Here is a 25,382-nt window from a genome sequence, read left to right on the forward strand (position 1 = left end):
ATAAGACCATTGCCCAGTAAGTACCCTCCAAACTCAAGTCCCTACAACCTCATATGAAGAGATTTAAAGATCTATTTCTTGGGCATAGGTACGATTTCCAGGTCAGATCTTAAACTCTTTTGCAAACGTTCTCCATAAAGAGACTATTTGAATATTCTATTAAAATTGAAGAGACCTGTTGTCACCACATCCATGAAAAATTAGAATGGTCAAGGTGGGGCAGGGATCTAGAAACTAAATGGTCCCTCAGTATCTGCCTTGCCTTGCTTTTGCCTTAAAGAAATTTTTCAGCCTCACTGGCCATTGCTGTTGCAACATGGAGTTTCAGTATTTTCCATGCTAAAATAAATATGCTTTCTGACTGCTTTTTTTTCCGTCATTACCTTTCTTCATACTCGATTCCTTTTGTGGATAGAGGAATACATCTTGCTTCTATCTCTCATATGGTTTCCTTTGTTCAGAGTTTTGACATTCCTACAATCAGATTGCTCACCTTGATAAGTCAATCTCAATGGTAGACATGGGATGTGAAGAACTCCTTGTTCTGATCAGTGGTGAAGCTCACAAACTTAGAGCAGTTCCGGTTACTTGTTGGGAGCAACGCTCCCAAAGACAAAGTAAAGTCTGCCTTTTTGCCTAAGAAGTTGGGGGGCAGGTTTAGCTCAGCTGGTTAGAGCATGGTGTTGCTAATGCCGAAGTGGCGAGTTCAGTCCCCATATGGGCCACTTCCTTGAGGGCTGGACTAGATGGTCTCCAGAGGTCCCTTCCAACCTTACCATTCTATGAAGTCTGTGAAGACAATGCAATGGAAAATACTTAAGATTTGTTTGCAGCAATTAAGCCTCCTGTCTCTGTGAAACAGATGCAACCCAGTGTGCCCTGTTCTGTATGTCATTTTCCTCCTCTGAGAAACTAATGGGGCCAATGAAACTATGACATAGTGTTTTACTTCCCTTGGAGATAAGTGTTCGGAGGGAGAAGAGGAGGACCTCTCAAGAACTCTCCATCTGGGAGTGTATAGAAGACGAATTTTACAGTGTAAGTAGAAGCTTTTTGTATAAATGGAGAGTCATGCTATCAATATGGACTGAAATACCTAGTTCATTAGCATGAGGAGAAAGGGGACAATACCAGCCAAATCGGTAGTTCTTTTGTTATCAAGTAATGTTTCATCTGCTGAGATCTGGAATGCAAAACTCATCCATGTTCTTCACTGGATTTCATATGCCCAAGGAGACACCTCTCCATGGGGTTCTCTCTATTCTCAGGTCTGTCTGGGAATGTCTGTTGGTAACTGTCATTATAGTTAAATCTGCTGTGGATTTATAGAAGATAATAGAGTATAAATACGAATAAGGTAATATACCTTTTGGGATTTCACAAAGAGTTTGACAAAGTTCCATATATGAAACTATACATGAGGAAGTTAAATAACTGTAGTGATAAATGTAGAGTTCTTTCATGGATCAGAAACTGGCTAATAGACAGAACAGAGGCATGGTCTCCCATGTAATGAAAATCAGTAGAGTAAATTCATTGATTTGGAATTAAAGTATGATCATTTAAAGCTTAAATTATGTATTTATTAATATTGAGGAAAATGAGGAAAAATACAGAAATAACAATATATAAACCATTTTTGATTATACCACGCGTACTGGCCGTACTAGAGAAGGCTTTCATCTATCTTTGTTATATACATTAATAAAGAAACTGAAAAAATAAAATATGTTGCCCTTGAGAGGCAATGAAAAACAGCAAAATGGTTTCTTTGGAATTCTAGATACTAAAATCAAAAAAGGATATTTAAAACACAAACTTTTAAAAACTACGGTTTTATATTACTAGGATTTAAGTCAAATATTTAGTGTTGTGTGAATTGTTGTTTTGTTTTTTCCTAAAATGAAAAGATTTTGTAAAATCTTAATTAGCTTATGCAACTTTGTCATCTTGTTAGACATCAAAACATTTTTTTTCCTGTTAATAAAATAAAAAAATGAACTGGTTTTGCTGGATAGGCATCCTAATACTAAAATAAAATTTGATAAATGAAAGATAATGCACACAGGTGAGATCACCTGAGTTTTATAGAAAAGATTTTGAATTAATTGCGCTACCTCAGGACAAAGGTTTCATGCTATTATAGATAGGTCATGAGTTATTTTCACCAGCAGTCAAAAATCATGCAGTATCTGAGAATGCTTAGAATGTTAAAGGAAATATTAATGGAACTATATTTAAATGCTTTTTCCTTATAAACAATTGGATTTTTTCCCCCATTCTGTATATTAAAAAATTATGATGGATAGAAGAGCTTAAGAAATGGGAACGAAAAGTTCAGTGGGTCATCAAGTCTGCTGCTTTGCATAAACTGCTTCTCTTAGAAAGTTATTCAGGAGAAAATTCCTAAGCTTAGAAGTTTTCTTTGGTTTCCTGTCAAAACGTTCTCCAGTTTGTACCACTTTGTTCTTGCATGTGTTCTCATAAAATAGGTTTTTCATTTCTCTGTTTATCATAGTAGAATTTGTTTTGATGCTACTTCATTTTGAATTTGTTTTTCTAAAGCACATATGCTTGGAAAGGGACTCTCACGAGTATTCTGTGAGAGAACACTAGGACCTCATGTAATGACCTCTGTGAAGACACTAGTACTGAAAGCCATCTCTGCTGGTGTAGATGATCCTAATATTATTTTCCCATTTCATACCACAAAAATAGATGGCTCAATATCATTATGCAGCAGACTAGTATACCCATGTGTTTTCTTTCCTTATGACTTCTAGCTGATTATATCTTAATTCATGGCGCAAAATAGCATTACTTATCCAGCATCTTAAGTGTGGGACTTGCATGTTGCAATATGAATTTTGGTCTTAACTTCTTTTAAGTCTGAAGGGCTCAGTTCCCCTTTGCTGATATCCACGGCCTCATCAGCATTACCCGTAATCTCTAGTTTTACATCATCTGCAGATTTCATTGGTATTTATACCGAGATCATTGATGAAAATACCAAAGCAGATTGGTCCTGGGGCCAGTCTCTGGTACTCTTGTAGCAGTTCATCCTGATAGTTTTCCTGTAGACAACAGACTGTATTCTTTAAATACCTGCCTTGGCTTCAGCGCTGGCCCGTCGGCGTGGTGCGCCGATGTTTCGGAGTGCAGCCATGGCGTTCATCTTGTTGACGTAATGCAGGACTCAGCATTTCATTTATTTTACATGCTTAATTTAACCACATGTAGATCTTCCTAGCCATTCAATTAGATGGCATCAGTTCTCCAAAACACCTGGAGAGCTTTGATAGGTCTAACTGTTCTGTTATATCTCTTCTGGATCTTTACACTGTTTTCAGATATGGATGATATAGTAGTTGGGACCAGAATACGCTATAGCTGGTGTACCGGTAGGCCTGAGCATGAGAGACGATGAAGAGTCATCAGCAATGTGAATGATTCACCAAGAAGCTGAAAATCATATCTTAATGAAGTGCAAGTATTAATGAGAGGGAGATTGCAGTGCACCAGCTGGTTCCTGGAAGGGGCTCTTGTTCCAGGAGCAGTGGTGCCCTGAGTATGGGCTAAAACAAACAGCCCTCTTGTTCAGAGGCCAGTCAGTAGCTGCAGAAGCAGGGTATCAAGCTGAGGTCTCTGCGTGAGGAAGAACACTACTACTTCTTTCAGCGCTGTTCATCGTCACTCTCTCCTTTATTCACTTCCTTACCTTACAAATTTTACTCTTTCACACTTTCTACGTTTTCTACATGGCGTCATATCAAATGCTTTACTGAAATCCAGATAAATTAGATATAATTCATTTTCTTCATCTAGAAAATCAGTTAACAATTAAATACAGCTATTACGTTATTTTAACAGGATCTACTAAATTTTCACGTTATCTCATTTTCCAATTACTTCTATGTCTTTAATTCCTTCCTTCCAGACCTATTCTGAAGCCCAGGTGTACTGCTAAGGTCAGACTAAATAGTTTGGCTGGATCGCTTTTTTTTCCCCTCTCTTAAATAAAGTTATTACATTTTCTGTTCTTAATGCAAGAAGTAGCGTGTCAATTGGATAGCTGTATCAAAAACTCTGTGCTTGTTGTTTTAAAATTCATGGCTAAAGATCATCTGCCTCACCTTCTGACCCTACGAGTTCGTTAAAAGATACATACGTTGCTTCCTTTTCTGTTACAGAGATTTACATCTCTATAGACGCGTTCTTAATAGCCAGTCCAAGCTGTTCCGTTGGATTATCATTGCCAACCTTACTACATAGTGACCCCAGTTCTCTCTGTGGTCTTTTTTTGTTTAGCTGGTGGAAGAACCTCTGGCTTTTCATTTTATTTTAATTCCTTTGAAAGGCCTTTTTTTTTTTAACTTGGGTTTTGGCAACTCTTGTATATTTATGGTTCTAATTCTGAAAGACATTGCTTTCTTTGCTGGTCAGGCCTTTTTTTCCCCAACTGTGTCTATTACATCTCTTCTAATTCGAAATGTCTGTGATAGAATAGCTATTTAGACTAGTAAGTGTCCCTAGTAAGTGTGATTTCCTATACCTCTTTCTGATGGATATATATATGATTACTTTTTAGTTATGATCAAAGGTATATTCCAGTGTGTATCTAGGTCTCACTTTCAATATAATTTTATGGTGCATGTGAAAGGTTGACATTGACTAAAATAGAGATTTATTTTGCCATTCTCTTTGGATGAGAATGGGAAAAGCTACTACTAAAGCTTATCCAAAATCAGTGAAATAATAATATTTTAGAAAACAATGCTGCCCTTTGAGAGTAATGAAATTGTTCTGTTCTTCAGTCTTCTTTATTTAAAGAGCCAGGGTGATACCCAAACAAGACACTACAGTAAGTCTCTTTCTATAAAGTGGTTTCAGTAAAGTTTCCCAAATCAGCTTTTTAATTTGACAGCTTATCAGGTTTTTCTGTCAGATAATGCTATCTAATAATGCTCCTCTAAGCCTGCAGGCAGATTTTCTTTTTTCCTTTATTTTTTCATCTTGGATATCCTGGTGAAATACAAAGGCTCATCCCTTCTCAGGCTTGATAGATCCTGTAATTAAATGCAGATCTTGATAAAATGTGTGATATGGTTGTCATTACTGGATCACAGAAGGTATAACACCTTCCAGTTAAATACAGCAAGATGGCACAATGCATCTAGTTTAGAAGAAGAAAGAAAACGTCAAATGACCAGTTATGCAGACAGAACTGTTCATAAATACTAAAAGAAACATTTTTTTTCCCTTAATCTTGTGGCAAAGGATGGTGAATATACCTGCTTACTGTAATTAGGCATGGGGAAATATGGAAATGTAGTTTGTTAAGAAGACCACAAGCTGTGGGGATTCAAGTTAGTGGAAGTAAGTAGAAAGGGAGGGATGAAAAAGGATCTCGGAACGAGACATGGCGAATCTGTCACAGCTGGTCCCGTCCTTCTCTTCAGGAAGGCCATTATCTATTAATAATCCCTTTGAAAGTCAGATCACAGAAGACAAAATATTGTCAATGCGTAGGGATTATTTTCCAAGCTTTTATTTAGTTTGACCTTTACAGACAGACGTACGTTTTGCTTGTAGCTTACAGTATCATGTCTTACCCAACGCAGTAAGATAAATTTAAAATGGAGGCTGAACAAGTGTCATAAGTTTAAAAAGAAAAAATATTAGATCAGATTCTTTGTCAAATACTTTTACCTACTTGGTAGCTTTCTTTACAGTATAGTACTGATATCTCTGACAAAATATATTTTAAGTCATTGATTCTGTCATTCTTCTTTTCTTTCTCAGTGCTGGGGCTGTATTGTCAATGCAAAGTTTTAAACAAATACCAGGTTCTTGTGTTTCTCTTTCTTTTCTACCCAGCCTGCAATAGCCTTGTAGTTGTCTTGTCCAAGGTTACTCAGGGTTTTATGTCATGTGTGTTCTGTGCTTCATGCATTAAGCCGAACCATTGTCTACTGACTTCAGTAAAACTATTTGTGTGTAACAAATTCTTATGTGAATAAGTGCTCATATGGTTGTGGCTGTGCCCCTCATTTTGGATGCCTTTCTTGATGAGCATATACGTGCATTTCCTCTAAGGCTGATGTTAATGCTCTTTTATTGCTGGCTGATACAGCATGCAAGATAAGAGTATGATAGTATGCTTCTACCGTGTTTTCTTTTTGTGATGCAGCTAGTTTTCATTAACTTCTGGAGCAACCCTGAAGTCAATCTGAAATGAGAGCCTTTCTCAGGACAGAGCAAATCAATGCTATGTTGAGCCTTCCAACCAGATAATCTGTCACATGAAAACTAAAATTATTTTTTCTGCAATGCCATTGTATTTTAGGTGCTCTCTGAAGATGAGTTTTCTGGGAGGTTTTGTTTTTGGGAGGGGGACACATTTGTACGTGTGTCACCAGAAGTATTTTGTTGGTGTTGTGAGGTGTGACAGCAGAACGGTACTTTGTCTTCAGGATAGGAACTTCTATTAAACTAACTAATTCAGAAGCAGTCACAATAATTCATACTGCAGCAGGGAAAACGGCAACTTGCTCTGCCCTAGATATATTTTCAGGAGACTAAACCTAATTAACCAGGTGTCCAGAAGGATAGGCATTGCTCTCTTGAACATGTGAGTACGTACATGCTTTAGATTGTCTTTCTCCCCTTTGTGCCACGTAAACCTGGGAAAGAAGGGTATTATTCCCACAATTATGTACATCCATCTCCATTCTGCTGTGTGGTTACCTTCTTGCAGTCTTAAGCTCAGTCAGTTAAAAAATAAAAGATATTCAAACTGCAGTATCCACACTTTCAAAATAACTTCTAATTTAATTTTTCAAATTTTTCATTAATGGCAACTCTGTTGTACTCAATTCTACAGCATTATTGTACTATATCATGAGTTTATAAATAAGTTCAGAGTGTTCCAGGAATGAGTTTCCTTGACCCTAGCAAGGTGTAGCAGGCTGCGCTAAACCGGAGGGTCTTTTGTGCAGCCTACCTTACCTGTCAGAAAGAGAGTGAATAATTTGTATGAATTATACAACTTAGTACCCTTATGAGCTTCACAAGAGTCAGATTCTGTAGTATACACTGTTTCAATAAGTTTTAAGCAGAAATTGAACATGCATCACTATCAGAGATGCAAAACACTGTGAACCACATCCTGATTTCAACCCTTTAGAAGCAGGAGTAATCAAATTAAAAGCACTGAGATTATTCTCTTATAAATCGGTGTAATTGAGATGCGATTGTTTTATTTTTCTCAGTGTACTATTTCTGATGATTTAAATGGCCTTTCTGGTGCAGGATCAAATTTAGTGGACATTAAAAAGTTGAATGATGCACAATATTATCAGGGTTAAGTATATTTAAAGACAAATTCGATGTTCATATTTTACAGAATTGACAGACGTTAATAGACTGCTGGTTTAACATTTCAAAATTATAGCTGCATAAAAGGAAGAAAAATAAATACACCCTTTTCAAAAAAACCGAACTGTACTAAAAGTTTATCTTAATTGTAGCTGGCTATGGGAATAAATCAAGAATATATGCTTTCATTTTCAGAGCACAGGATATAACAAAGCCTCACAGCAATTTTCAATCAAAGGATTCACTGAGGGTCCCAGTCTTGCATTTCTTTCTCATGCAAATTCTCTTTGAAGTCATGTGTGTTCTTGTTTAAACTAACACAAAATCAGACTGAAGATAGTGCTATGGTTACACTATCAATTCCAAAAAGTTGTCGTAAGGTAAGGTACGTGTGAAGAATTTGGGCAGAAGGGTTTCAGGCTCAGTTTCAGGGTGGTGTTCCCCTCGCCCCTTAACTGTCTAGGTGCTCTGGTGCTCATAGGTATTCGACATGTATAAATGATCCTTCATGAGTCAAAGTACCATCCCTGCACGCGTGACACTACTCTCTGGAGCTTGATCGTATTCCTTCAGTCAGCCTCCTGACTCTTCAGCATTGTAGCATTGGTGTCACGATGGTGCTTTGCGGAGCCTGTATATCACAACCATGAGTCACATCGTCCATCCTAAAGCTGACATGTATTTTTATAAAAATAATCAGCGGTGAACATAGTTAATTTTTCATCAAACAGCTTAAGGTAAAGCACCCAATACTGCATACAAGAAATAGTTATCAATGAGGAACGTTTCTATCAGTGGTCTGTAAGTCTGCATAAAATCATTGCTGGGCAACGTGTAACAGCAAGGGCAAGGCAGCCATGCTGTGTGAATACGATCACTTAAGAAGCTAACATTTAAGGAAAGTTAGACTTACGCTAGTGCTAAGTGCCAAGGTGTGGGTCTAAGAGCAGTGAGTGGTGGTTTTGACAGCAGAACGAGGAACTCTGATGTGGAGATGCATGATTCTGAACAGGCACGGAAGGCCTCATCTTCCATCTTCCTTGCGTGAAGCATCATTAGATGCTGTGACAAAAGCAATGCTAGAAATCTTTTTGTGTGCATAAAAGGCTAAAATTAGGAATTGGTGGGGATTTTGCTCCCTTTTACAGAACTTGGAAACCACCTTTGGAATACAGGTATTGAGGTCTGGTGTCTGCTTCTGGGGAAAAAAAATGGAGCATGTGTAAAAGGAACCCACAAGAGGTTCCATCTCAATCAATTTATAGTGTCAAAAAGAAAATGAAGAAACAACTTGATTACAGTATAAGTACTTTAAGGGGAGAAAATACTGGATACTTACAGGGCTCTTTAGCTGTTTCTAGCACAGCTCATATACAGCTGTTGTAGTTTATCAGAATTAAGTAATGGAAGCTCAAGCCAGAGAAATTCAAGCAAGAAGTAGAACACATGATTTCAACAGTGAGCCTTGGAATTCATTACTGTAAGATTTCCTTTACTGTGTGTCACCGTATTAGGATAAGATATTTTCCTGGAGAACCTATTGGAACTTATTACTGGTTATGAATTAACCAAACAATAGTTTTACAGCTGAATACAGGATCAGATATATCAATATTCATATCCTGTGATATGCAGATCAGAGCAGGCCTATGTCTATATTAGGAGTGCTTTATCAATATGAGAATATTGGTAGCATTGAGTTCTTAATATAGCTATAACTTCCTAGGAATTAAACAAATCATAACAGAAAAAAGAGCACAGTTCCAGGTATAACTTGTATGTCCAGAAACAGCCCTGTCCTATGGAATAACTTTAAACATGTCATTTCTATTGAATTAAATTAAGAACATGTTTGCAAAAGAGTAGAAAGTGAATACTGAAAATATTATCCCCAGTCTTAACATATTCTTTTCTTTCTAAGCCTTGTAAATCATAGAAGCTACGAAAATGCTTATTAATTAGTTGCTTGCTCAACCATTTTATCTGATATCTTACAGTCTGTTGCATGTATTTTTTTGACCAGCTGACTTTCATTAAAGAATATTCTGTAGAATAGGCCTGCATGCAGCTTTTTCAGCTGAGCTGAAGAGATGAGCCATGTTGCAGAAGTCTGTCAAAAATAATCTGCTGTCCTTACACTTTCCTTATCTGCTATTACTCTGTGGACATGATGACCAAGAGGGTTCTGTGCAGAAAACAATGGAATATACTATAATCGTTGTCAAAATGATTATTTATTATTGATAATAGCAATCCATCCTGGTAGCGAGGCATATTTTAATCTTAATTGGATATACTTTAGACATAGCCTTAAAAGTTTGTCTATAAGCTCTACTGTTCTGCCTTGGAAACAGTGGCAGATGTGCGCATGCATTAATAAAGGGAAGAGCTGTTGGTAAAGCTTTATTTTGCCATCTAATCTATTGATTCCCAGTGCTTTCAAGTATGATGGTGATCATGAATTGATGGAATGATGAGTCATTCCTTCTTAGAGTTCTGATTTTTGTCTTCATAATATTTATTAAACTGCAATGCCTTAATATTTTGTTACTAAGGTGTTTGCATAGTTTAGCTGTTAATGTATTATCTGCTTAGAATTTGCTGTTTATTTAATACTGTATCATTCTTAGGGCCAATCATTTAAAAATAAAAATACTTTAAATAGCATATTGCATTATATTTTAGTAATTTATTAGCTTCATGTCATTTGAAGCTACTAGAATTTGTAAAGTTGGAAAGATGATAATACCCTTATGTAATTTCCTCAACATACTGGGCGTCAATATGTTTTTGAAAAGGTCAAGTAGTTTCTTGAGAAAAAGTGGATGTGTAAATTGTACTAGCAGAGCTATTTTCTTTCAAAGGTTGTTCTTTTCCCTATTTAAGTATTTCAAAGTAGAAGTAAAGTCTGCTTTTTGGTAACTGCATTGGCAAATGGATTTTGTAAAAAGAAAATGAAAAATGGAACATATTGACAGTTGAATAGTGATTGTATATTTCCTTGCAAATTCATACAGACTTAAATTATCCAATAACGATTGTTTTTTTTCATTTTGATGTTTCAACTCAGATTAACTCTGAAAATCAAGCCAATAAATTCCTAGCTGCGCATCAATGAGACACTAGCTTTAGATTGTCCGTTTTAAGTGTGACCTTTGCTATCTTTAAAACAGAGTAACTCCTCTCATGAAAGTGTCTTCTGGACAAGAGCTTAAAGAACTTGGGTGTCTCAATTGAGCTGGTGCAGGTGAGCTCTGTGTGTTGGTGGGGTGCACCGAAGTCTCTGCCGGAGAGGGCAGTGACAGTCGCTCTCATGCTCGTCCTTCCTCACAGCTGCTTTTTCCAGCAGTGGCTCTTCCTCCCGCTTTGACGCGGAGCGAAGGAGTATAGGAGAAGTCACGAAACAGAGTTCATGAAAGCAATAAACGCGTTATAATAATCACGACTTTCCTCCCTCGAGAGCTTTCTAAACCATAAAGGAAGGAAATTCTCTAGGAAAGGTTTTAACATAGAAATCGTTGCTATTTGAGCAACACAGTTCTTAATTTTCTTCAAGATTGTAATTGCACAGCAAAATAAAATGTTCACAATAATTCTCAGTTGTCTCAGTTTAGCAATACAAAAAAAAAAAAGATGAAGCATAATCACAAGAGGAAATAATTTGTTTAATGCAAATACCTTGCAGATTTAAAATAGATCAGTTATATTTCAAAGAAATACAGTGAGTCACTAGATATCTCAGATTAATTAAAATGGAAAATATTACTGCAGCTCTTTGTGTGTGTGTGAGATTAGAGAATCAGATTATTTCACTTCTTAAGACAAAACTAAATCACTGCTGGGGATCCACCCACGGCCAGTGTGCTATTGCGTGGTGGACTGCTCATTATAGTTCTGCAGTCCTACAGCACTTCTTTGCTTTTATCTCAGTGAACATCTGTTTCTATTATTTACAGTTTCTGTTTCTGTGCTTTGCCAAAAGCATTAAAAAAGTATGTGTACAAGTTTTAACCTTTCCATTTGAAAGAGATTATTCTTTTATAGTAAAATGTCTGCAAGGCATAAATACACAAATTGAAATGCCACTTTTAGACAGAACTGGAAGTCTGGGGCTTGCTTTGGCCACGGGCTACTTTTTTGCTGCACTGCTGACATTGAACAGATTTTTTTATTTCTTAAAAGCTATTTTCTATCTGTATGGGACTTGGCAAAGGCTCGTCCAAATAGTGACCTCTTTCGTTGTTTCCCTCGGCTTGGGTGTAAGCATGCATAACCCGTGGAGGATGAGCTGACGCAGCCTAGGCAGAGGCAGCGGTTGTGGCAAAGCTCCCGTGTGCTCCAGAACTTCGGGGCGTGATGGTGGTGAACTTCAGCATTTTCATGCTTTGTGAAAGAACCTGAAATCAATATTTTTAATTTTTGGAGCTGCAGTCAAGTTACCCTGTTTTCTGTTAGCCAGGGTTGATGCTGGGTGCTTTGGATTTCTTACGATTTTTATGTCTCTGGTCATGTAATGAACGTGAAATTGTTCGTGCTGCACCCTACGTTCCCTCCAAAGAGCCTACTAGGCCGGTGCAATTGCAGTGGCTTAGCTGAACACAAATGAAGGCCAAACTCTATTTTCTCTTATAAATTACATAACCAAGTACAAGGTTTAACCCTAGGAGATTTTTTCAATTGTTTCAAATGTTTTTTAGTGTTGCCAGTGATCCAGAAGTAATACATTTAAAATATGTAGAATTTCTCCAAGCTTTTAATTTTTTCATTAAATACAATAAAATGCAATGATATCAGCAATGACCTTTTGACAGTGTGTCCTATTCTGTCCTCAGCACTTGCAGTACAGTTAAACTTAATTAGGGAAACTCGTGCATAGTTAACCAGACTTTTCTTATTGATGGCTTCTACTTGAGTACCAGATACTCAAGGGGATGCAGGCCAATAGAAATTTAAAGTAAGAGCTGAGCACAGTATTTTCCATTTGCCACTGTTCATTTATATAATGTGAGTATTATTTCTGTCAAGAGACATTCTATATAGCAGCTCTTTGCTAACATGAAATGAAGATCGTCTAGATTGCTGCCTCAGTGAGAGTCTAAAGAACATATTGCGTGGTTGCTATCTCAGACTTAGGTAATTTTAGATACAGTAGAGTTGAAATATCCTCCATTTTTCAGTTACTGAAAACCTTTTGAATAAGAACCAGATTACAGCCAACTTCTGGTTAAATTTCTATAGGAAAAGTAACCATAAATGCTGTGACATTATGATTTAGAAACAGTTCCGAGTCCTTTTACCTTAGAGAACTGCAAAATGTCACTCTCAGAATGATGTGGGGCATGGTACTGTACTTATAACAATTCATTTTTTATACTTTAATCTTGCTCTTTAATGATTTCTATCAATTTTCCTGCCTATTTTAGCAGCAGCCATACAATATTAGCTCCTTAAATGCTGCACAGGCAGTACAAAAGATCTTTCTAAAAAGCCTGATAACAGAATATGACCTGTAATTTATCAGACAAGTCCTGTGTTTTCTTATCTTCTCCTTGTTGCTTTTCATCTTCTCTTGCTTGCTTTTGATATAATACACCAATCTCTCAGCGTAAGCAATCCAGCACTGCGCAAACCAAGAAAGATATTGCATTATAGTGAGGAAGTGAGAGCAGGAAGAGAACATTCTTAGCTTAATTAATTAGTAATCCAGGGAAAAATAATCAAAAACAAAACAGGCCAGAAGGTAGTTGATATAAAGCAAAGGTTCAGATTTCCCTGAAAGGCTAATGAGAGATCTCAGTTTCATCACATTGCAAATTTTAGAATATGATTTAAGATTGGTATACTTAATTTGCAAGCTTGAAGCACAGAGCTTGCAGGTGAGCATGAGATGTTTGAGTGCAGTTTGTAGCATCAGGGAAGATAGTGGACTGGGAATCAAGCTACATATATATCTTTCAGTCAGTCTGGGAATGGATTTCTGTTTCAAGGCAGCCTAAGTTCTTGCTTTGTGTTTAGCTATATTACAAACCGCTAATGAATGGCAGAATACTCTGCCATGAAGACTGCTGTCAGTCATTCTGTGAGCAGAATATGTTCAACAGGAAAAAAATATACATTCTAGAATTTTTGTCTACCTTCCTTTTGAACACTGGTGGAGACCAAAATCAACCTTAAGGGTATCTAGCTTTCAGTGCCTTAGGCTAAGCAGGAACCTGAAATGTTCCAAAAGAGACCACTGTCACTTTGGGGAGCTAGGAACTATCAGAGGATATTTTAAGGTTTTCCTGCTATTGTTGATGTGTTTTAACTGTATTGAGTGTACACCCTACCTAAAATTCCTGTTAATAGGTCCATTCCTCTAACTCCTATATAGTTAACATCCATATAGCTCTGTAAAAGTGTCCTCTATAGGATTCTTGAAGTCAATTCCTTGATTGTCCTCACTCCAGGTGGCCCTGGAGCATCCTTGACAGTATCATAAAACAATGTAATTAAAATGAGAAGAGAGAAATTCCCCAGGTGCTCTGAGCAGTCCCACACTTGGAATGACACTGCCTGAGGTTTTAGTCTGCCAGTGTGAACTAAACAAGGGTGTGGACAGAGTCCGTGCTGAAGTGCTGTGCCAACACCTTCATGGTCCAACATGGAAAGAGCACCTGTGTTCTCTCTATCTTCTGGGTTTTCGGAGACAAAGTGCTTATTTCTCTGTCCTTGTTCTTTGGTTCTTGTTTTATGTTAGCCAACTAAACACCTGGAGCAGGATTACCAAAGAAACCTAATTTCCTAGCAACTTTCCCATCAGAACCTGGGACAACAGAGATCACTCACATTGTGACGTTCATCGTACATGCAGGATTTCAGCGAGTGCATACTCTATCCAGGCCTGTCTGCACTCCTCCTTTACCTGGGCAATTGCTTTGTTTTGAACAGTGGTAATGATGTCCAGTATGCAAGAACATGTGGATACACAGATAAGTGGGAAAAGTCCTGACACAAGTGGTCTGTGCATCTGTTACAAAGGTCTGCTCTTCCTCTTTACTACTTTAGCCTATCTATTGCAGTTCCTTCTCCTCCTCTAGACTGTAACAGATAGTGGTGGGTGGCCTATTTTAGGGACATAAAAAGGCACACAGCTGTATCTGATCCATCTAGAACTTTTGCATTCCTGGATCAAATAGCTAGTTGACTCGGAGCACTCATCAGAAATACAGGTCAGGACAGTATCAGTGTCCCACAAGCACAGTGATTTGCTGAGCTCACCTGGATCCCTAGTCCTCTGCCCCATCCAACCCAATCTCAGGTCTGTTTATCCTGAATCCAAGATGTTAAGCTTTGCAGGCATAAAGGCAAGCTACTGATGGCTGCCAAGTTTAAGATACTTGTGGATAATAGTAGGGCTGTCTGTGAAGGTAGCAGGCAGGATCACAGTGCTGCAGATTGTTTAGGAGCTAGGTTTATTAGGGGTAAGGCTTTGCTAGGGATCTACGGTGGCAGGTGAAGTAAGGTTATGCCCTCAGACACCCCACTCACAGTACAATGCAGAGGGGAAGTCTAGAGACACATTCTGGGTCTGCAGCGTACATTCAGGCAAGGAGCTGTAGCCCAAATGGCCTCTCTAAGGGGTCTTGATCAAACAGAGCAATGTAGACAAAGCCACTGAGTTCCTTAGATGACAGCTGAAGACAGTAATTAAATCTGAATCTTATTATAGCTTTAGAGAATGTCTGTATACTGGCTACTCAAAGCTCATTACAGTCTGAGTCTATCATATTGTTAACATCCAATTTATGTTGGGGCTGTGACAACAGTGAAAGCATCAATGTATAGCCAAGAAATGGAGCCAGTATGAACAGCAGCGTTACATGTGCAAGTTGTGCTTGCAGCTGATAACACAATATCACTCCCTCTTCTGCTGGGGAGAGGCAGGCAGCATGTACGATATCACGTGTTATACAAATTTTAGACCACAGTTTTATGTTTTCAGTTTATTCTAACATAAATATATTGGTGTGCATACACAGTAATTAATGTATGATTAGAAAGAACTTTATTATGGGCCATTACCAAGTATCAGTTAAGCTGTGCTTTTATTTCCTAGCTTGGTCCATGAAACAGCTTGTGAACTGGGAACAGAAGGACTGTTTGCCTGTATACAGCAGAGCCTCCAAGGTGTCTTCTCATGTTGTGCAGTTGCTTTCAGTCAGGTTTCTTGCCTAACTGCATCTGGAGGAACGATATGGGTCTCTGCTTTCCTCTGAGAAGACTCTTGCTGATATCAGGAGGGACACGATTCAGAAACAGCAGTGCCAGGGTCATAAGGAGCAAAATTGGAGGGGGGAGGCATCTATAAATGGTGGTAGACTGTGGTTTCATCGTTTTGTGTTACTCATTTCCCTAATGGATCGCTAGAATTAACAAGGTGAATTTGTATTCTGTTAAAGGGTTTGTTTCAAAGAAAATATTCTCTAGTCTTTAGGTTGTTCTTCACAGACTCTCAATTTTCAACCTTCTTACTCTCTTTCAAGGATGCTGCAATTTCACATCAATAACTGACACCTTTATTTCAGAGAACAAAATGGAATTACACTCCTACACTGACAATATAATAAATCAGGAGGGATAAAATACATATTAGTGAAGTTCACATAGTTGGTCTGTCCCAGCTGACCTATAGATATAAAGGTATGATTAAGGTTTTCTTGGACTGTTTCTTCTCAATCTTACCACAAGGACCTTTGCTGCTCCTCTCTGCTTACCTTGATTCTTGAAATTATTGTTATTCCCTTGAAGTCTTTCTGCTCATACAGAATTAATGTTGTGTTGTGACAAAATATTATCTATTTGGTGGAAGAATGAAGCCATCTAGAATTCAATCACGGTAGACAATGTCACAGTGCACATCCTGATTGATTCATTTGTACTCAGCTTTTTTAACCAAAGAAATCTCATCCATATAACCAAGAAGCGTCATGCCAAAAAATCACATAGCTGTCTACAATTTAAAGTTTAGGCATATTGTTCTTTAGGCATGTTAGTAGTTTTCTGTGAATAACTGTTGAAAAGCATGTGTGCCAAAGCACGTTGTCTTTCATAAGGGTAACAGAAATAAAATCTCGAAGCCACAGGTTTATTTAGGATATGAAAATGTTTAAGTAACCTGCTTGAAAGTTGTTTTTACTGAAGAAGTTCCTTATAGTTCACTGTACTGATAAAAATAGGATAAAAAGGTCATGGAAAATGTGCAATGAATACCTCTGCAAAAAACAATATGAGGTGTCTATATTTTCCCTACAGGGAATGAGATCACCAGATAAAGTAAACATATATAGTTTTACTGAATTCAGTGAGCCTATCCAGATTTATTGTAGCTGACCCAAAACAGCTCTTCAGAAAGAGGCAGTTATTGAAAAGATGTGTGCTTTTCACAATGTAGTAATAGGATTTTTCTTTCTTTTATGTTATTTCCATTATTTTAATGCTACTTGTTAATTTTGTGGTATCAAATTTTCTGAATATACTCAAGTCACCTATGTGTCTACTAGTTTTATTTATTTGTAAACTTATATGTTCTTCAAACTGAAGTTGCAGAGCTCTTAGCCCTTCCATTTATATTATATACTAGAAGAATTTAAGCTAATATAATAGAGTCAAATTGAGATGCATTTGACTATGCAATTTTTCCATGGTGAGGGATGGGCTGATGTAATCAGCAATTATTTTTTTGTGTGACCTTTACAAATCAAATGGCTATTTCCTTGCTTTTCATTTGTATTTAGCCCCCAGTGGCATAAGACTGCTGCACTCTAGGATAAAATATAATTTATAGATGGAATTGCATTATAATAGGGTGCAGTATTCTCAAAAACCATACTCTGTATGGACTTTTTAATGAAATAATTCCAAGAAATGTATAAACTGGCCAGGACTAAATTTATACTGGTAATTCACAGCGGAGTTTCCACAGTCACTATGGAGCTGTCCTGGAGCAGCTGCCACATAGGAGTGGAGGGATCAATAAACCTGGTCCAGGATGAATCAGTGTTAGCAAGAGAGTTACAGTACAGGCAAGGTGTAGTAATAGGGGGCTAGACTGGGTGACCACAGGGTGTCCTTCCACCTACTGTTCCCGACTTACACCCAGTGGCTGGTTCAACACCATAACATTTAATTCTTTCTCAGTGTATAATGTTGCGAGTATTGTTTCATTCTGACACGACTTTGTGATTTTTCTGCGCTCTGGGGAACATTTATTTATGTGATTTATCTCGTAGTAAGTAGTCAATGAATCTGATGAGCTGCTTCTGTGAGACTTCCCCCCCCCCCCCATTGCTTTAGGGAATTCTGTGCACTCAAAACCCTCTTTTGAATAATTTAGGATTTTTTTTTAATAAGCGATGTAGGTGACTCCCCCCTTTTTTAAATATAGAAAAAAAAACCTAAGAACAAAACTGATTCATTTTTAAGTAAACCGTCTGGAAATGGGATATTCTCTTACTTATTTGCTGAATCAACTGATAATGTCTCAGTAAAAGCTGTATAAACATCTTACTGAAAAGCTAGACATCATGTTAAAAACAACTAGCTGTCAGGGAATGTCAATTGTTAACCCACTGGTCTGTGTGTGTATGTATGTATGTGTGTGTATGTGTGTGTATATATTGTTTATATATGTATATTACAACAGAGCATAAAATCTGTGAAAAGAAAACATGGGGAACTGTATTTGCTTGTCTTTATTCCTGTGCTGAGCACATGAAATCTCTAACATTTTTCCTGTACTTCTCAAATTTCCATTTAGTCACAGGGAGTTTGTGAAGGAGCCAGTTTCAGGTCCAGGGTGAAGAACTGTGATTTTTAAGGATGATAACAGGGAAAAAAAAAAATCTGTATTCTCACAACATCACAAAGGCCATGTTCTGAAGCCCCTTATTCTAAATGTTTACTTTTTGGAAAGGAAGAAAAAGAAAAATTTCCCTAAATTATTGCTTTATACAGAATGCTTTTAGAATTTGAGAGCAGAGTAAAATATAAATATGAAATAATATATATGCATGTATTTTTATAGATATACACGCAGTTTTTAATGCATATAGAAATTCACATGGTATATTGAAACGTGGATGGGAAAAGGGTATCTCTCCAAAGAAATGTATCAGTTTCTGGCATAGTGAACTGTTTCCGTGGTAAAGCAAATGAAGGAGACATGAAACAGGGTAAGTAACAGTCTGTGTCTCTGCAGAAAACGTATCTGCATAGAATCAACACTGTTTTTTGGAACAGAAGCTGTTGCTCTTGCTATTTCTGGGGACTACAGTACAGATCTTTCCTGCTACCCTGGGATGAAGTTCCTGAATCTGGATACTTTGTTTTGGTAATTAGCAGTAGGATCCTGTTAGCTCACATACGTGTATTCTTGAGCGCTACATGGACTACACTGTCCTGTATTTACCATTTCCACTGCAGATAAAGGATGCTTGCTGGTTGAAGTCAAAGAGAATTTGCACGTTTGAGTAATAAGATTGACTGTGATTTGGGACTCAAATTAGGAATGACTACTTTTTACTCATCTGGATTTTCTTATTTCTCAGATTCTTAACTAGTATGAACCAATACAGTGGAAGGAAAAGGTATTGTTGGTCTGAAATGATACCACTGCCAAAAACCTGTATGTTCATGGAAGTACTTAGGTTTGCCGTTCTCCTGAGAAGTGTTGTAAATAGAAGACAGTGATGCATGGAGGGTTTTCTAAGGGATCATACCTGTATCATTAAAAGACAAAAATCTATAATTGGAAATAGCTATTTAAAGGAATGTTCTAAATATCCTGGTTGTCTGATATTTTGCTGGCTATATAGGCCTTATTTTATCTCTCATTGTTTTATTGTAAGCAGTCAAAGTTCTCTGCACAGACTAAGAGTAGCTACAGTTTGCAAATATGCCAAGTCTGTGTTTTGCATTGCTGAGTTCTGGGTAGCTCTTAATTTATGAAACCCCACTAAAGATGGCCTCTTACTAAACTTCTTAATTCTGCTGCATTTCAGAACCAGGTTACCTGTCATTAAGTCACTTTTGTCAAAGCCTTGGTGTTCCTTCAGTAAAAGACGTTGTCAACGTGTCCTGTTAGAGTGTACAAATGGTGGATACCGTGATCTGTTCTGTACGGTATATTTGACTCTCTGGAATTTATTTAAATCAAGTGAATGAGAATGTATTTTTTCTGACTAGGAAATAAGTTATGGAAGGTCTCTTTCTAGACAGCAGAAGTAAGTGTGCCTTAGACAGTGATTAAGGCTTGTGTTCTTCTTTAAATGACTAACCTGGAGTGAGAGGTTGGATGTCTTTTGAAAAATTAAACCTGTTTCACCTGAACATGTTTAACTAGTTAATAAGAAACATCAAAACAGACAAAACCCTGAGGTCAATGATCATTTTTTGTAAAGCCATTCTATGATGTTTAAATTTGTTTTTTGGGTCTGTCTATAATATAAGTTTAATAACCTAGCTCAAATGCAGATTTCTAATTTTCAATTAACATAGGAATAATTTTGTTTGCTAAAATAAAATAAATGAATGAATGAAAAGTCTGAACCATGAAATGTTCTAGGTAGCACTTTTTAAAATTCCAAATTTCAAAAAATCATGTGGCAACTGTATAGCTCAAGCTTTAAGTATTAACTTTTAACCTTTGACCTTACAGATTTTAACCTATGAAATGTCTCTTTAAACTTTAAAGGAAACAATGATAACGAGCGCCTGGCGATTGCTAGACAGCGAATTCCATATCGACTTGGTCGAGTAGTTGATGAATGGCTACTCGACAAAGGTAAAAAACATTGATTAAAACTTCAAATAAAAAAATAATTTGAACATAACCAAGTAGTGCTTCATTGTAACACTAATAAACATAAAAAATAAATTTCAGTAAAACTAAATTAAAAACAAATTTTAAAAAAGTAAAATATAGAGTAATATTTGCATACCTTGTATAATAATTTCTCTACATTTCTAGAAGTACCAGCTGTTTAATAATCTTACCCTGTTAACTTAAGGTTAAAGGGACTGTTAAATATAATCCACTAACTCAATCTATGAAGGTACTCATAGCAAACATTAACCAAAAATGATAAATCATTCATAGATTATGTTACATGTTCCAGCATCTAAATTATTAACTAAAAATATATGTAGTTACGATATCTTCATTATGGTCCTGAAACAAAAATTTGTTTAAACTGTAGGTATCTTAAATAGTGGGCAATATGAATTGCCAGTCAAAATGAAGTCCCTTTAACGTTTGCAACCTTCTAAGGGGATTTTGGAACAAACACTAATTAAACCCGAACTTAAAGTTGTGTGCATGCTTTTCATGAGCAGAAACCAATCTGCTAAAGTGACTATTCTATTTAATAAGAGTGGTACTGTTGCTGAGGTTTTCTCTGTTTAATGGAAATGTGCCATGATTTCTCCATCGGTATGTGTATCATTTCTGAAGTCGCCTTTACATCTAAAATCTTTTATTTTAATTGATTGCCTTGCTGAAAGCCAATCAGACATTTATTTTTGAATTCTCTGCCTCTGAGATACTCAGTGTGAACCATGTGTTTCTTTTCAGTGTGTATGACGAAGAAAGTAAACATTTAAATACAAAAAGGAAACATTTAATTAAAATATAGCTATTTTATTTGCTTATAGCTATGATTACTGCATAACATTCTTTAAAATTCACTTAACGTAGAGACGTTTGCATATATATAAACTCTGTGTGTGTATATATACATATTTATATATGTGTATACATACATAAACTCACGTGTACGTACTTAAAAGCTGTAGCCCCTATGTTGCGTGGAAAAATCTTTGAAATGCTGACAGTTTTGAAGAAAAAGTAATCTTAAGGAATTAGCAACTTGGCATTCTTGACACCCACCAAAAAGCTTTACACTGCTTTCAGGTAAAAGGGAGAAAGGTTTCATTTGTAGTAATAAACACATTTGCAAACAGATTTGATTGGCCTTTTAGCAAAAAGTCCCAAAACACGATGAATTAAGAAAATGCAAATACTCTCAAAATGTATGCATTTCATGGACACCTCATTAAAAAGCAATGAATTATGAGTCAAATCCTTTTCTTATAGTTTATTGCTCTCATTACTCACCCCATGAAAATCTGTTATCATCCTCGTAGAGTATAGAGTTCACAGTCAACATTTTTGCATGTATATAATATTATCTTTGCAGGGCGTCAGCTCACAATCTTCAATAGCCAAGCAACCATAAAAATTGGAGGCAAGGAACGTGGCCATCCATTCCAAGGCCAGCTCTCTGGTCTTTACTACAATGGCTTGAAAGTTTTGAATATGGCAGCCGAAAACGATGCCAACATCTTAATAGAGGGAAACGTGAGACTTGTTGGTGAAGTGCCTTCCTCTATGACAACCGAGTCCACAGCCACAGCGATGCAGTCTGAAATGTCGACGTCGGTCATGGAAACAACCACGACGTTGGCCACGAGCACCGTGAGGAGAGGAAAGACCCCGACGAAAGAACCCATTGGTCAGGTTAGTCAGCTTTCGTGTGTTTTGCACGTGTTTTCTCGCCGTTGAGTATGGCCTCCTACATCTCATTCACTCTGCAGGTGAAATTGCTCATATGGGAGGAATGCATGTATTTCTGATAAAAAATCTTAAGTTGCCCATGGATATAATTTTGATTAGCACTTAGAAGGAAAGGGAGGACCTTGCTGTTACTCTAAATTGGGCTAACCTACCTACCTGTTCAGAATTTTATTATCCTAAAGTACCCCAGTTATCTAGCTGCATCATGTTGTGTATTTTTAAGTACTGTTTCTTCCTTTGGTGTCTAGCACTGGCTGGTTTCAATGTAGAAATGGAGGATTTAGGGAATTAGAGGTAAGGAAATACAGTGGTGAGTTTATCCATGAGATACAGAAATGACAGTCAGTTTGAAGAGACAACAGGAAGGAGATGTGAAGGCAAAAAGTTGGCAGAGGTTGGGAAAGTGAGCATTAGCACTTTCTGCAGTCCCAAGATGGAGAATCTACCCAGGCAGAGTATCTCAGGAGAGGCTACAACGGGAATTGAGTGTTGTGCACCCTGTGAGACTCAGACTCCAAGTTGGCAAATGTTGTTTACTGGCTTTTGAGGCTATTTGCATCTCATGAATTTAGTGATATATTTAGTAGCTTTCAGAATTTGTCAGAATCTCTGTATTATTTATGGGGGAATTTAATTATCTGAAAAAGGAGAGGGAAAAACAAGTGAGTAAAATAAGTACCTTAATACCTAACTTGTGGATATCTTGAGTTACGGCATTCAGACTTTATGCTTTAAGAACCTGTAACTTAACAGGCTGTTTCTGTGGCAGGGAAGATTCTTTTGCATTTATTCTGCACTTGAAATGTTTAAAACAAAAGATGTACATTGCCAAAACCTTTTCCTATGTTCTTGCTTGTGAACCCAACTGTGCCATTAAGCCCTGGCGACTCTGCTCTGAGATCTAGAAGTAGGACAAGGAGTAAAGAAAGTGTCACGGGGCCGTAGGGAGGAACAACAGTGTGACATGATGAATGAGGTTGGTTTCCTCAAGAATGGAGAAGAACGTGCTGATTAGACTGGGAGGCTGGGGTTAAGTTGCCTGTTTTCTGTGTAAAGCCTCAACTCATTGAATTTGATCAGGGCATCGGACTCGATGCTTCAGCTTTTCTGTCTAGTAGATTTTTACACTATATCACACGGAAAACTGTGGTGATGCAAAAGTAAAAATTATTATTTTTTATTTTATAAAATGAAGCAGAACATTTAGATTTAAAATTTCTGACTTGTATATTTAAATTAACGTAAATTTAATGCAATTTTACTTGCATACTTAAAAAGCATGAGAAAAAAGGCAAGTAAAACTCAGCTACAGATACATGGAAATGGCTGTCTCAGAAAAATCGCATCCATTATGAAGCATAGGTAGCATTTTTTAATGCTTGTTGTCATAAGCTACAGTGTTTTTAGTAAAATAGGCTTAAATTTTCTTTAATTTTTTTTATTTTAATTTTCTTTAATTTTTTTAATTTTTTTTGTTATTAGTTCTGTTTTAAATAGCATCTCTCACTTTATTATCCAGCTAGGCAGATCTCAGTATTTTACAAAGCAATGTAAGACCTCATCAAGTTTGCACAGAGAAAGATGTGCACCTAAAAGTGCAGGCACAGTGTCCTCATAGAAGAATTTAAACTAAATCGATGCTAATAAATTATTATAAGACGAAATTAAACTGTTCTAATAGTGTGCTTTCGGCTTCTACCAATTTGCAGTATCCCCCTACCATAACTTGAGGTCAGAGGGCCCATTCCCAGCTGGCACCTCCTGTGATCTGTGGGCTAAGGGAGCTAACTGATACGATTGCTTTGCCAGTTGGCTTCAGTTTCTGGGCACATCCCTCAGTATGTTTAATTCCCTGGTTTGGATGTTTAGTCACTGACGTTCTTCTTGTGGAAGTATTCTGATGGCATTTCTGGGGAAAAAAGGGTTTCTTAAGCTAACAGTTACGGCAAGCTGTCATTTTTGCAGAAATGGGAAAACAGATGATTAGGCAAAAAGATCTTCCAAAGATTTTCTGTTTTCCAGACTGTGGTGCCTGAAATAATGTTCATACCAACTCTATCAGAGTGCATACGCAATATTTTTAGGAGCACCTCACTGCCAGTGCAGCAGAGGGACCCCAGTGCCACCACAGCAGTCCCTCGTCCCCTCTTGGCTCGGCTGAGTACATCCAAAATGTTATGAGCAAAGGGTGATGACCTGACATCCAGAGCTGCTGGCACATCCCAGCTTCCTTAGGCACACAGCATCTCTGCAAATCATCTTCTGAGGGCGGAAGTTGAGATCAGCCTTACAAGTCCTCAAAGCAGCCCATTCCAAATAGCTTGGTAGGGCCATTTCTGTATCTAAGAGCCTGAAGTTAACCCTTCAGAAGAAAATGTGGCTAGTGTTCAGTGCAGTTACAGCATGCGGCATGCTGAGTCTAAAACTGAGCATTCATAAGCCACGGTGGCTTGCTTTAGCTAGGTCTAAATATTCTACCTTGTAGGATCTGTGTTTGGATTATGACTGTACATTCAGTCATAGACTGCACTGAACTGTAGTTTGCGATCATGCCTGTGATTTGATTTGAAGAAATTGATAAGATCACAGTGTCAAAACTGAAATTTGTCTGGAGGTTGCTACGTTATTCATGCAACAAACTCAGACCTAGAAGCTACTAAATCAAATTAAGGACATAATTTCTTCTCTTCATTAATACCTGTTTTCTTATTCTTCCAGCGTGTAATAATTTCTGTGCTAGTGACCCATAGGACTCCCAAGGCTCAGTCCTGCTGAGTGCTGAGCAATCATAGGCCATCTTGATGTCAGGGGGAGATGAAGGCACTCACCATCTCATGGAAAATGTCCTTTAATATCGGTGTTTCATTTTTGTCCTTTAGATATTTTTCTGATTTGTATTTATACATAACCTCTCCAAGAGTGTCAACTACATTGACATGCTGTAATGCAAAAGAAGAAAAGTTACCTTTCTGACATTAATTAGGTTACTAAAGCAAATATGCAGCTGAACAGCAATTGCTAATGAAAGAAGCTTACATTAATACAAACCAGTGCATGTCTGAAATAGAACAGAAGCAAATGATCTAATCTGTCAGAGATTGTTTGCTCCATTTGGAGAGGTCTTGAATTCAATTAAAGATTACAATACTTACTTAAAGAAGATCATTTAAATCTCTATTTATAGGAAATGTTCTTTTAAAAAACCTACGATGTTAATGCTTAAATTCAAGTGAGTACTTCTCAGCAGATATCTAACTACTGCACTGATATAACAAGACAAACATGATACCTCCAAAACGTACGTTGAATACTGTTGTGCATGACTCCAGGCAAATGAGGTCTTCGTGCCTCTGGAAGAAAATGCTTTTTGTTAGTGACTCTGCTCTAAATG

The 25,382-nt window shown here is 37.2% G+C and overlaps 1 protein-coding gene across 1 annotated transcript in view; it reads left to right on the forward strand.

The window, feature by feature from the left end:
* The window catches only part of NRXN1 (neurexin 1), a 702,150-nt gene that overhangs the window by 584,226 nt on the left and 92,542 nt on the right, over window positions 1-25,382 (forward strand). Inside the window, exons 17-18 of the mRNA XM_085325818.1 lie at window positions 20,111-20,200; window positions 21,615-21,934. Of these exons, the coding sequence (XP_085181944.1) occupies window positions 20,111-20,200; window positions 21,615-21,934 (410 nt within the window). The remainder of the gene's footprint in view (window positions 1-20,110; window positions 20,201-21,614; window positions 21,935-25,382) is intronic.

Source organism: Rhea americana, unplaced genomic scaffold (assembly GCF_003343005.1).
Source record: "Rhea americana isolate MKP2758 unplaced genomic scaffold, rheAme1 scaffold_123, whole genome shotgun sequence".
Classification (NCBI taxonomy): Eukaryota; Metazoa; Chordata; class Aves; order Rheiformes; family Rheidae; genus Rhea; species Rhea americana.